At 37.1% G+C, this 12,873-nt stretch overlaps 1 protein-coding gene across 7 annotated transcripts in view; it reads left to right on the forward strand.

Moving 5' to 3' along the window:
- Window positions 1-12,071, forward strand: part of brd9 (bromodomain containing 9) — a 45,252-nt gene extending 33,181 nt beyond the window's left edge. For 3 of the 7 annotated variants that reach the window (XM_078415708.1, XM_078415715.1, XM_078415722.1), the window contains exons 15-17: window positions 1,459-1,567; window positions 3,268-3,438; window positions 9,089-12,071. In XM_078415708.1, coding sequence (XP_078271834.1) covers window positions 1,459-1,567; window positions 3,268-3,438; window positions 9,089-9,210 — 402 coding nt within the window. In that variant the 3' untranslated portion in view covers window positions 9,211-12,071. Of the gene's footprint in view, window positions 1-1,458; window positions 1,568-3,267; window positions 3,439-3,760; window positions 3,835-9,088 lie in introns of all 7 variants that reach the window. The other 4 variants (XM_078415731.1, XM_078415744.1, XM_078415737.1 and 1 more) reach the window with 4 other exon arrangements.
- Window positions 12,072-12,873: the final 802 nt, after the last annotated feature.

Consider the following 12,873-nt stretch of genomic DNA (forward strand, 5'->3'; position numbering starts at 1 on the left):
AACGGAGATGAGGAAAAACTTTTTCAGTCAGAGAGTTGTAAATCTGTGGAATTCTCTGCCTCAGAAGGCAGTGGAAGCAAATTCTCTGAATGCATTCAAGAGAGAGCTAGATAGAGCTCTTAAGGAAAGCGGAGTCAGGGAGTATGGGGAGAAGGCAGGAACAGGGTACTGATTGAGAATGATCAACCATGATCACATTGAATGGTGGTGCTGGCTCGAAGGGCCGAATGGCCTCCTCCTGCACCTATTGCCTATTGTCTATTTGGAAGGTGAAGGATAAACAGTCAGGAGTGTTTAATTGGCATATTGTCCAACCACAGAACAACAAAATTCTTATTTGCTGCAGTTGAATGGGCCCAGAAACGCAATAGCACACAGTCAAAGTATATATTACTCAACTTTGCAATAAACTAACAACAACACAGTCTATGGAAGATCATAGCTGATATTGTATGGTGTTCAAGAGCCTGGTGGTTGCTAGGAAGAAGCTGTTCTTGAACCTGGTGGTCACAGGTTTCAAGCCCTTGTACCTTCTGCCCGATGGTAGTAGCGAAATTAGACAATGGCCAGGGTGGCGAGGGTCTTTGGTGATATAAGGTGCCCTTTGAAGCAGCGCCTTCTATAGATCCCTTTGAAGGGGTGGGGGTGGGGTCAGTACCTGTGACGGACCAATCAATGTCTACTACTCTCTGTCTTCTTTGTTTCTGGGTGTTCGAGTTTGTAAACTCGGCTGTATTGCAACCAGTCAGTATGCTCTTTCTGGTACACTTCAATAGTGTATTGATCGACATTCAAAATCTCCTCAATCTTCTAATGAATTTGAGGCACTAAAGAGTTTTCTTTGTGATTGCTTTGGTGTGCTGGCCCCAGGGCAGATCTTCTGAGATATGCACATATAGGAACTTGCAGTTATTAACTCTCCACCGCAATTCTGTGAATGCAGACAGGTTTGTGGATCCCTGGGTTTTTTTGCGTCTTGGTCATGCTAAGTAGGATGGAAGGCAACTTTTTGTAATGAATGCCAGGCTTGTTTCTTACAGTGTCATAAGCACCATTAAATGTGGACTCTAGATATATCACTATTATATCAGAAAAGGCTAATTTTCAAGAAAATTTGACTCACAGTTGGTTGATCAGCAGCTCAGAAAGGTCAAGATGTCACTTTTATCTCTTCATCAGAAAAAGTGTTTTTCACTTGAGCTTTCTTATGTTCAATCCATGATTTTTATTTCCCTTGCTTACTTTGTTCCAATAGTCATTATGATCAAGAAGGGTTTGAGAGTCATGGCCAATGCAGAACCATATTAATGGACCTGTGTAGGTAGATCTTCAATATTGTGCCAAATATTTTTAAACAGAAAAATGGTCTGTTTGCCCAGAACATGTGTAAAACCTACCGATCAGTGCGTCAATCTTCCATTTAATGGTTAAAGGATTGCACTTTATTCATTGTTATAGGCTGGAGGGGCAAATGGCAGCTCTGGCGACAACCGAGCTGGCCTGGATTTCATTCCAGTGAAGTCTTATTCTGACGTCTCCTTAGATATTTCTTTATTGAACTCACTAGGTAAGTGTGAATTGCATTTGGAGATCGGTCTTTCAAGTGGCCAGGTCAACCTGAATTCTAACATAAATGTGAACCACCAATAAACAAAATACTTTTGTATAACATTAATCAAAATGTAAGCTTTTTCATTAAGAGCATTAATCTTATAATAGTTCCTCTTGTTGCAAACCTTTAACTGGGATTGCCAGACCTATTGTTTTTCTCACATTGACCTTAACATGTATATATACGATATAAGTGAATATACTACACCATTGCATATCACATGCTGGAGGACTGGAGCAGCAACTTTAATATTCTGTTTATGATATTGCTCATTTACTGGAGATCTGCTATCACTAGGGTTTCAGGTTGACGTCAAGCAAATTAATGATGGAAGATCCTCAAGCGTGGTCTGCTGCTTTGTGTTATTGTGTCCCTTATATGATCTAGAGTTCAGTAAAATAGACGGGTGTACTATGTGCTGTGTATATTTTTTATGAAGCAAAATTATAACTTGGTGACTGTTTCCAAATGGCAAAAGTGCAAATTATTGGGTTAAAACATTTTTCAAAAATAAATAGCAAACGCTTTATTTTCCTGTACTTTGTATCAGGAACATAAAACAGTTTTTATTGACTTTATGAAAATTAACAATGCCTACCAGTAAATTTACAGCAACTTTTCTGGCTTGTTTTACTTTTGACTGTCATGGTTAATTGCGGCGTTAACAGCTTTGGTGTCTTTTGGGACTTTCTTTTCTTGCAGAAATCTTTTCTTGGTCTAAGGAATTTTCAGCTGAGAATTTCTATCTTGTTTTTTGTATTTTATTTTTTGTTGCTTTTCAACTCATTTGTTTCCACACCTTCTTGAACAGTTGAGCTAACCTCCATTACAGAAGCTTAGAAAAATAGGTGCAGGAGTAGGCCATTCAGCCCTTCGAGCTAGCTCCGCAATTCAATGTGATCATGGCTGGTCATCTAAAATCTGTACCCCGTTCCTGCTTTTTCCCCATATCCCTTGATTCCTTTAGCCCTAAGAGCTAAATCTAACTCTCATGAAAACATCACTTTTCACAGCACTGCAGATCAATTTCTCGATAATAATGGAAAAAGTTTTCATTCCAAGACATTTCAGGCACAAGAAATGTCCAACATTAGAAAATATTAGCTGTTTATAGAGTAGTATTTAACTACCAAAATCCAAGCCCAGAAATATTGCTACATTTTGAAATTGTTTACTCTTGTTTAGCTCATCATTATTTCACCAGAGAATACAAATTTAAAACTAGTTGACAATGAGCTGGAACTCCCTGTCTTTGGGTCTGCAATATTCCCATTTAAATTGTTTGTGAGCAATCTTCTTACGGATGGGATTCATATATAGGTTAATAAATAATTTCTAATTTAGTGCTAATTGTGCAATCTTCCACTTACGGCTAGATAATAATGGTTTTCTGCAAGTGAAAATTTTACAGTGATGGAGGAAGAGATTGACCAGGTTATTGAAATTGAAAATGTTCCAGTTCTCACTTCTAGCTTCACTGTCCTAATGAACAGAAAACGTCCCATTTTTCTGAAACAACCACCCCCCCAAAAAAAACTTTGACAGTATGCTGTAGTTGTACAGATGAAATTTTTATTTACATATCCCCCTAGGAGCTTAACCAGTTTCCTCAGATTCCGAAGCTACTCCTTAATATAAAATTTGTCACATTTTAGGGAAAATAGTGAAGAAGGAGCCCGATCATGATGATAACCAGAGAAATCTAGATGAGACCACCAAGTTGCTACAGGATTTACATGAGGCTCAGACAGAACGTGTCGGTTCCCGACCTTCCTCAAATCTCAGTTCAATCTCCAGCAACTCCGACCGTGAGCAGCATCACCTAGGTATAAGCTAAGTTAAAATAGTTACGGTCTAGTTTGTGCCTGCTGAACATAGATTGATTATTCTTCATTGATTTTTCAACAAGACCCTTTTTAGATATTTGGGAAAAAGAATGACAGATTTGTTTCTCTGCATGTTCTGCTTTGTAGACTTAAAAGGTGAAGATAAATGTAGGTGATGGAGGCTATTTAATCCAGTTGCTCTTTCTTTTGAAATCTATTGCTGTTTATTCTTTCTCTTCCTTCCCCCACTCCTCACTATCTCTATCTTCTGTTTCCTCACTAATTCAGTTGCTGTATCTAACTGATATTTGAATGATTCCAGAGCTCTTGTCTCCACTAACCAGCACAGAAGATTATTCCACGCATTAATCATTTTCTATGAAGAAATATATTCAGGTATCAATTCTGAAATTGCCTTATAGCACTTCCATTTCAGAGTTTTAAAAAATTATTTTCAATGCCTTTTCTGGTTTTTTTAAGGTCATTCTTAGTTGTTTTTTTTAATGATTGATGAAGTTGAGTTTCCCAGTCTAAATACTTCTGCTACTAGGGCATCAAGCCTTTGCTGCTGGTTATGACCCTACCAAACCTCAGTTTAACAGTACATTTATACTTATTGTTTCTTCTGTTAGCCATTAATATTATAGTATTTCAGTTATTTTTGAATGACTACTTGCACAAAGCCAAGTCCTAAGATGAGATGTTCTATAGTTTTAATAAATGAATATTAGAGTAAATGTTGATCACACTGCCTTGGTCTAAGGTGCATTTCTGAAAGTTTAAGGGAATTTCCTATTGTCCTTTTTTTAAATATACATCCATCCCATTGTACACAGTCAGTTATGTTAGTTAAAAAGTTTCATAACACAAAATGGCACAAAAGTGCTTTGTTTATGGTTAGTATAGCATCATCTTTTAAAACAATGGTAGGACCCATGACCCATGTACTTAAACTTCATGAAAACATCAAAACCACATCCTTTTGTTAAAAAATTATGATCATCTGCGCGGGCAAGTACACACAAAAAAGCAAGGAGTAAGTGCACACAAAAGGGGTAAGTACATACAAAAGAAAGCAGTAAAATGTATTGCTGTAAAGGACGAATGATGAGGAATGGAGCCAGATATGCATATAATATTTGGATCTGCTGGTTTGGGTGAAGTTAGTGTATTCAGGATAATTCAAATCAATAACACCATTTTCCAATATTCATGATGAATGTATATGAAATATAAGCATAATGATCAAAGTTAGAGAAAGCATGCAAACCATGAAGAAGGTAGTCTAAACCAGAACTGTGAGGTCTACCGAATATTACCATGCCAGCTATTGGGAGCAAAGCTATTCTAGGCAATGTAATTATTATATTTTATGGTGTGACAATAAAGTGATTTTGCTGACAGTGAAGATGGTTATCAAAAATCACAACAGGCTCTTGATCAGCTGGACAAGTGGGCTGAGGAATGGCTAATGGAGCTTACTGCTGATAAATGTGAGGTGTTGCATTTTTGGAAGTCAAACCAAAGCAGGACTTTCGCTGTGAGAGTGTTGTAGAGCAGAACGATCTAGGAGTGCAGGAATATAGTTCCTTGAAAGTGGCATCACAGATAGACAGCGTCAACAAGAAGGCTTTTGGCGCATTGGCCTTCATCAGTCAGGGTATTGAGTAGAGAAGCTGAAATGTTTTGTTACAGTTGTACCAGACATTGGTGAGGCTGCATTTGGAATATTGTGTTCCATTTTGGTTACCCTGCTATAGGAAGGATGTTAAGCTGGAAAGAGAGAAAAATGTATTGCTACAAGGCAAAGATCAGTGCTTAACATGGAGGTGATATTTATTTAGTACATGATTGGCAGATTGTTCATCAGATTCATTGTGTTGAGCGCACGTTGATATAAAGCAGGCATGTTCAGTGTCCAGGGCACATCTTTTGTTGTCTTTTGAAAGTCAAGGTACATGACCCATGTAAGGTGAGAGAGGAAAGATTTAATAGAAACCTGGCAGCCAACTTTTTCACACAGGGTGGTGGATATATGGAATGAGCTGCCCGGGGAGGTAGTTAGGTACTAAAACAACATTTAAAAGACATTGGACAGGTACTTGGACAGGAAGGGTTTAGAGGGTTATGGGCCAAACGCAGGCAGGTACATAGATACATAGAAAATAGGTGCAGGAGTAGGCCATTCGGCCTTCGACCCAGCACCGTCATTCAATGTGATCATGGCTGATCATCCACAATCAGTACCCTGTTCCTGCCTTCACCCCATATCCCTTGATTCCGTGAGCTCTAAGAGTATCTAATTATCTTTTGAATGCATCCAGTGAATCGGCCTCCACTGCCTTCGGAGGCAGAGAATTCCACAAATTCACAACTCTCTGTGTGAAAAAGTTTTTCATCATCTCAGTTCTAAATGGCCTACCCCATATTCTTAAACTGTGGCCCCTGGCTCTGGACTCCCCCAACATCAGGAACATGTTTCCTGCATCTAGCGTGACCAATCCCTTAATAATTTCATATGTTTCGAAAAGATCTCCTCTCATCCTTCTGAATTCCACTGAATACAAGCCCAGTCATTCCATTCTTTCATCATATGACAGTCTCGCCATCCCAGGGAATTAACCTCGTGAACCTACGCTGCAATCCTTCAATAGAAAGAATGTCCTTCCTCAAATTAGACCAAAACTGCACACAATACTCCAGGTGTGATCTCACCAGGGCCCTGCACAACTGCAGAACGATCTCTTTGCTCCTATACTCAAATCCTCTCGTTATGAAAGTGGAACTAGTATAGATGGGGCATCTAGGTCGGAATGGGCAAGTTAGGCCGAAAGGCTTGTTTCCATGCTTTATGACTTGAAGACACATTGTGTAGGTAGTATCGTAAAATTAGATGGTGCCATGGAAAACTGGTTGTGGTACAATTACTTCTCGTGGCCTGGTTTTTCTACCTGTTCCACCACATTGGGCTTGCAGAACATCATCTGCACATGGGAAATGTTAGTGCATGGGAGGCAGGACATGATGAATCACAAGACTGTGCAGTAGCAGTTATTGAAGTAGGCAAGAGAGATTTGAGCTTTACAGTTTGCATATGAGGCACCAAGGTCATGGTAAAGAACAAAAAACAAGGTGCTGGAGAAACTGTGTTCGGCAGCATCAGTGGAGGCAAATGGACAGACAGCACTTTGTTTCGGGACCTTTCTTCAGAATGAAGAAGATTCCAGCATCTAGTTTTTTTTAAATGTCTACATGTTTACCATTAATTGTTTACAATCGTAAACTGAATGAAAAAAGAAAATCCTGAAATATAGGTTAATCAATCAGTTGGGAGAAAGGTGAGAGATGCTTTAAATTAATGAAGATATTTTTTTATGTTTCTAATTCTTCATGCAGATATCACCAGATGAAAGTGAAAGAAACCATCTAAAATAGTATTGGGGGAGAGTAGCCATGATGAGTGAATTTAAATAGACTGGGGGGCTTTTTTTCTTTGGTTCTCTTATGGCTTTGGACTATAATACTTTCACTTTAAACATATTCCAGTCCAGCAGTTGGCTACGTGGTAAATATGTTGCTATGGTATCTCAAGAGTGAAGGAAGGATTAATCATTCCACGATTGACCCTCATTTACTTCTTGTGGCCATGCCCTAGCAGACTGTTTTTGAATAGCATCTTGAAATCTGATGCAATTTGCATCTGCTTTAACAGAACTTCTGTTGTTTATTTGCTAATTCAGTACTCTGTGTAATAGGCATTGTATATTTTCTCCTCTGATAAGTGGTTTTATGTTTTGTTAAAAGACATTAAGCACGAATTCTTTATTCTGAATTTATAATATAGCCACATCCTTACCCTGCATTCAAACGTTGTTCTCAAAGTTCTTGTTTAATAATTAATCTTCCCACTATATTTTGGAAATATATGTTTGGAAACTAAAAAAACATTTACTGCGCTGGTTGGCAAATGCAGTGTAGGGATGAGATGCAGTGCAATGTATTCCATCCCCTTCAATGATGTGTCTGTACCACAATCACTAAAATATGCAATTGTCCTCGAATTTGGGACTTTTTAAAATCTGATTAAAAAATTTAACATTCGCGTGAATATATGAACAGAAGTTAAAAAAAACAGACAAGATGATTGTTCAACCCGTGGTAATTCAAGAGTAAAAGACAGTCAAATTGGGATGGTTTCAATGATAACTCATCCTATTCATTTTCTGGGACCAGGGTATCACTGGCATTTTTCACCAAACCCTGATTTCCCTTGAGATTTTGTTAATGATCTACCTTGAGCAGAGTAATCCTTCTGTAAAGGACTCCACATTGCCACTATTACAAGTTTTAGTAAGAAAATCTAGTTTGAATTCATTAAAGGTAATTCGTGTTTGATTAACCTAATTGTATTATTTGGAAAAAAATGACAAAAGTAGATGTTAATATGAATTTTCATAACGTGTTTATTAAAGTATAACAACTTTTTAGCAAGGTAGAAGACTTTTGGGTGAAATGGCATTTGCTATTTGAATAAAAAGCAGGGAGTAGAAGCGAAAATGTTATTATTTTAAAATATAGAGAGATGTACAGTTGTATACCCTGGGGTTGATATTAAGATCGCAGTTCTTTTTGATATGCATATGACATCAAGACTTGGTATATAGAATACAATTTGCAAGGTTATAGACATCACTAACATTGAAAATATAGTTAAACTTTGTGGAAAATAATAGTCGTAGAGTCATACAAAGTGGAAACAGATCCTTTGGCCAAACCTGCCCACGTCAACAAACATGTCCCATCTACGCTAGTCCCATCTGCCTGCGTTTGGCCCATATCCTAAACCTATCCTATCCATGTACCTCCTCTGGCAGCTCGTTCCATATGCCCACCACCTTTTGTGTACAATAAGTTACCTCTCAGGTTCCTATTAAATCTTTCATCCCTCCTTCCTGGAATAATGCATAGAATGGTGCTGTAGATGAGAGCTTTTCATAGAACACTGAGATTGTGTGGATATTGATAGGTTGCTCTTTGATGGAGTAAACAAAGTGCATAAAAGTACTTTATGGATAATTCTGGCATAAAGTAATTGGCAAATGAACAAAGGTGTGAACGAAAAAAATCTCCAGAGGGTTCATGTTATGATACAGAATTTTTTCTCATGCCTTTTAAAGCACACCATGGTTTCACCTTTATCATCCCACTCACTCTATCCCATGCCATCTCTGAAATCTCTTCCAGCCTTTCCACTTGAAACTCTGCTCCAACTCTTCCCCTTGTGCTCCTGAACCATGAATGTAATCACTGATGTTTAGCTGCCAAAGTCCTGATTGCTGTATTCTGTTCCTTAGGCCCTCATTTCTTTCTCCACTCCTCTCATACACTCTTAAGAACCTACCTCTGACCAAATCTTGGGGCAATCTATTTGATGTCAAATGTTGTGTGTAAATATTTCTGGGAAGCACCTTTGCATATTTGTTATACTTTAAATAAAAGATTTTTACAAAAGGTTTTGTTGTATGTTTGCTTGCACAGTTAAGCCTGATTTATGCTTTTCCGAAGTCAGTTCTTGTATTTGACTTGCTGGTTCAAGGTTCCTGACTGGCTCTTATCAAAATGGAAAACTGATTTTGTGCTTTGCCCTTAGGGAGCCCTCATAACCTGAGTGTTGGAGAACAACGGGACATAGTTCAAGACTTCCGCGAATTTCTTCAGTCTCCAAGTAATACAGCTGTGGGCAGCCTGAACCAAAATAATGACAACTCCTAGATCTTTCCCGTGGTGAAAGTAGCTATTTTGCCAAATGAACGAATAGATTTCACAAAAGTCCCAAGAGTTAGAGGAAAGAGTGCTTCAAATAGTTTTCCAATGCAACATGATAATTTCCTATGGTGACATCTACTGCAACTCAGGAGATCTCTTGTTTAGTGTGAAGTGAATGGACAGAATTCATTAGATCATATAATCATGATCATGTTTGGCCTGCACACGGCAGTCTAAGTGGAATTGGAAATTTTTTCTTCCTTTTGACCAGTAGATGTGTTGTAACAGGTTTCAAAATCTGTACAGTTTTTAGGAAAAGCTTTGTATATAGAATGTGCTTCTTGTTGGCAACAGTATGCATTTTTATACATCTGTTCACCCTTTACCAGCATTCTTGAGGATAATGACATCACATTGGAAAATATTAAATTGTATACCATTTTCTTCCACTCCTGTAAACCCTTCCAACAAAACCTAGAGGGATTCCAGATAATATTTTAGAATGCTGGTCCCAAATAATCTCAGTATTTGCAAATATTGCAATGAATTGCAGTACTGGAAAGGTCAGCCTAAAGAATAATGACACCAACTGTCTTACTGACACTTGAAGAGTTAAACTAAATTACAGCTTCTGTCGTCATTTGTTTCAACGTGTGTTTATGGTGATTTTATAAAAAAATAATATACTGATGGATGTGCTAATATAATCAATGATTGTTTTTAAGAGAAGATTTTAACTAGTTTGTTTAAATTGTGGTGGACTTTCAAATATGGTAACAGATTTTACAACTGTCTTATAAACTCCCGTTACTACAAGTACCGATGATCTGAGATTGATAACTGCTGTGATGCTCTTCTTCGATTATCGTTTACTTACCATTTGGATGTTTAACCTCTTTAAGGCTGGAAAGCCTCAAGAACATGCATAATAAAGGGTGATTCACCCAGATTTGTGCAAGGGATTTCCTGCAGACAGCAACTATAATAAAACTGACTGGATAGAGAGTACATTTGTAAACAAGCCTTTCTGCGCTTAATTTAAATGGAAGTAGCCTTTTATCATAATGTCTTCTGACATGATATTTACTGCACTATCATTCAGATCCACAAATATCATCACTATATCTGTGTTTTGAATTTCCAGCACAGTTCGTGGTTTCACAATTAACTGTAGTTTTAATGAAGTCGGTACTTAACACAAGGTTTATTTAACATATTAATGATATTTTGTATTGTGTGGTTAAATTCACATTTACCTTAATGGAGTTGTTTTTCTGGGGCTGTGCTAATTCATTGGTTTCATTGTTCCAGTGAGCGGCATAGACAAGGTATTTTACTTAGGCGATCCAAGATCAGAAGCACATACATAACCAAGCAGGATTAAAATATTGCACAAGCTATGTCACACATGCCAACAATGTTAAAATAACACTCGTATAAATAATAGTTTTTATTTAATAAATATACTGGATTAGAATTTGTTGTGGAAGTGTACAGAATTTATAATAGGCTATGATAAATGTTCATGTTTTACCTGAATAATTTTTGACGGTAAGCCATCACTAAATGTTAAACCAGAACAAAACAATATTTAAAGTGAAAGTAAAAGCTTATGCAATGAAATATTGAATTTTATAAAACATGTTGTCAGTGTAGTTTGACTAAAACCAAATTGTTATGATTATGAAATTTACTGAGTTTTTTTTGCGGAAATTCTGTTTTCTGTTGCGCTATGCAGTCAGAGTGCAGGCTTTTCATTTAAATTCACGTTATTTTATCTGATTTGCATCATTCAAGTTAAGCTGCTTTTGTAAATATTTGATTTGACAAAGTTAGCTTTTAAAACACTGCAATTCTGTTACTGTAAAATGCAGAGAATACTTAAAACTTTGTTACTATTCACACCTGATTTTCTACTATTCCTATGGTATTGCATTTGAAAAAAGTTTTTAATGAAAATTAACTAATGAATAGAATTTTATACCATTTTTAGAATTAAATGTTTCAATCCAAATTAATTTAAAATTAATTAAACAACATTTTCCTCATTGTTGGATGCTTTCTTTCAAATAGCTGCTTTGTTTTTGTTTAATAACCTGTCCATACAAAGCTAATGATTGAGTCTTGTGTTTAAATGTAGGCAATTTACAAAGCATTTAAGCTAATGTGGCTCTGGTAATCATTACACACATGCTTTAGAGTCAGAACAGTGAGTTCAAGACCTACTCTGATCTATGGTCATTGAATCTTTAAGGGATCGTTGTGCAGTCAGACGTGTTCTCTTGGAGCTGGGTATTAAACTGCTTCGATTAAATGGTGCATGGAAAGATTCCATAGCACTATCATGGATTTTTTCCGCATGTCCAAAAATTATCCTCCACCAAACTCTAAAGCATATTAATTGATTATTATCTTATTGCTGTTTGAAGGATTTCCAATGCACATCTTTACAGCCATGTTTGCTTGTGTAAGAATGGTGACTCCTTTTCAAAAAAATGTAATTGGCTCTGAGAAGTCCTGAATGTATGAATGACATTGTGTAAATGCAATTTTATCTTCTAAATTAGATTGACAATGATCATGACTGATTTTCAGTTGTATAATCTGTTGCTGAAAAATGCGCATGTTTTCATACATTTATTTCTTCCCTTCCTCTGTACATGTTCTGTAACAGGATGTGGTTTAGTCTTTTACTGTATTTTTAAATGCACAGCAAATAAATTCCAATTTTTTTCATGGACGGAGTTTAACCAGTAGATATCTGAATGTCTAAATTACATTGCTGTCTACTGTCTGTTTCTGAAAGAAGGCTGCTAATGCTGTTTTTGTGAAGGCAAGTTGTAAATATGGAATAAACTATATAAATGTGTTGGTAATTTTTCTATTGAAACCTCTTTATTTTGTGTATAAATGAACAATGAGCACTTATTACAGTACACCTTTGACATTCGGTGTGATCACAATCAAACACCTGCAGGCAAAATAAGATGCTAAAGATAGCCCTGAACACTCCCTCCACCTGTATCTCCTCAGACTTTGCTTTATAAGGATACTCCACTTTGCCCTTTTCCACTGCACAAATGAGAATTACTCCATTGTACACCTGAATCAGGTTTGGGTATTTATTGAGTAAGAAGGAACTGCAGATGCTGGTTTAAACCGAAGATGGACACAAAAAGCTGGAGTAACTCAGCGGGACAGGTAGCATCTCTGGAGAGAAGGAATGGGTGACGTTTCAGGTCAAGACCCTTCAGTTTGAAGAAGGGTCTCAACCAGAAACATTACCCGTTCCTTCTCTCCAGAGATGCTGCCTGTCCCGCTGAGTTACTCCAGCTTTTTGTGTGTCTCTTGGGTGTTTATTGGTTCAGGTCTCAATTCAGAAGCTTAACCGTATAATCCAGAATGAGATCAAGAGGGATATTGAGGGAATGAAGTACTCTCCGTTTGACATCAGGATGAAACTAATATTGCATCTGGCCGCAATTGGATGTAAAAGATCCATAGATCCATTTCAAGGAAATGTTGCAAATTCATTCTTCCTGGCCTGGCCAACATTTATTCTCTCTAACATTTGAAAACAAATTATTAAGTGATTATACAATTCTTATTTGGGATCTTGCTATTTGTAAATTGGCTGTTGTGTTTCCTACTTTCCAGTATTGATAATAA

This window comes from Rhinoraja longicauda, chromosome 2 (assembly GCF_053455715.1).
Source record: "Rhinoraja longicauda isolate Sanriku21f chromosome 2, sRhiLon1.1, whole genome shotgun sequence".
In the NCBI taxonomy this organism is placed as follows: Eukaryota; Metazoa; Chordata; class Chondrichthyes; order Rajiformes; family Arhynchobatidae; genus Rhinoraja; species Rhinoraja longicauda.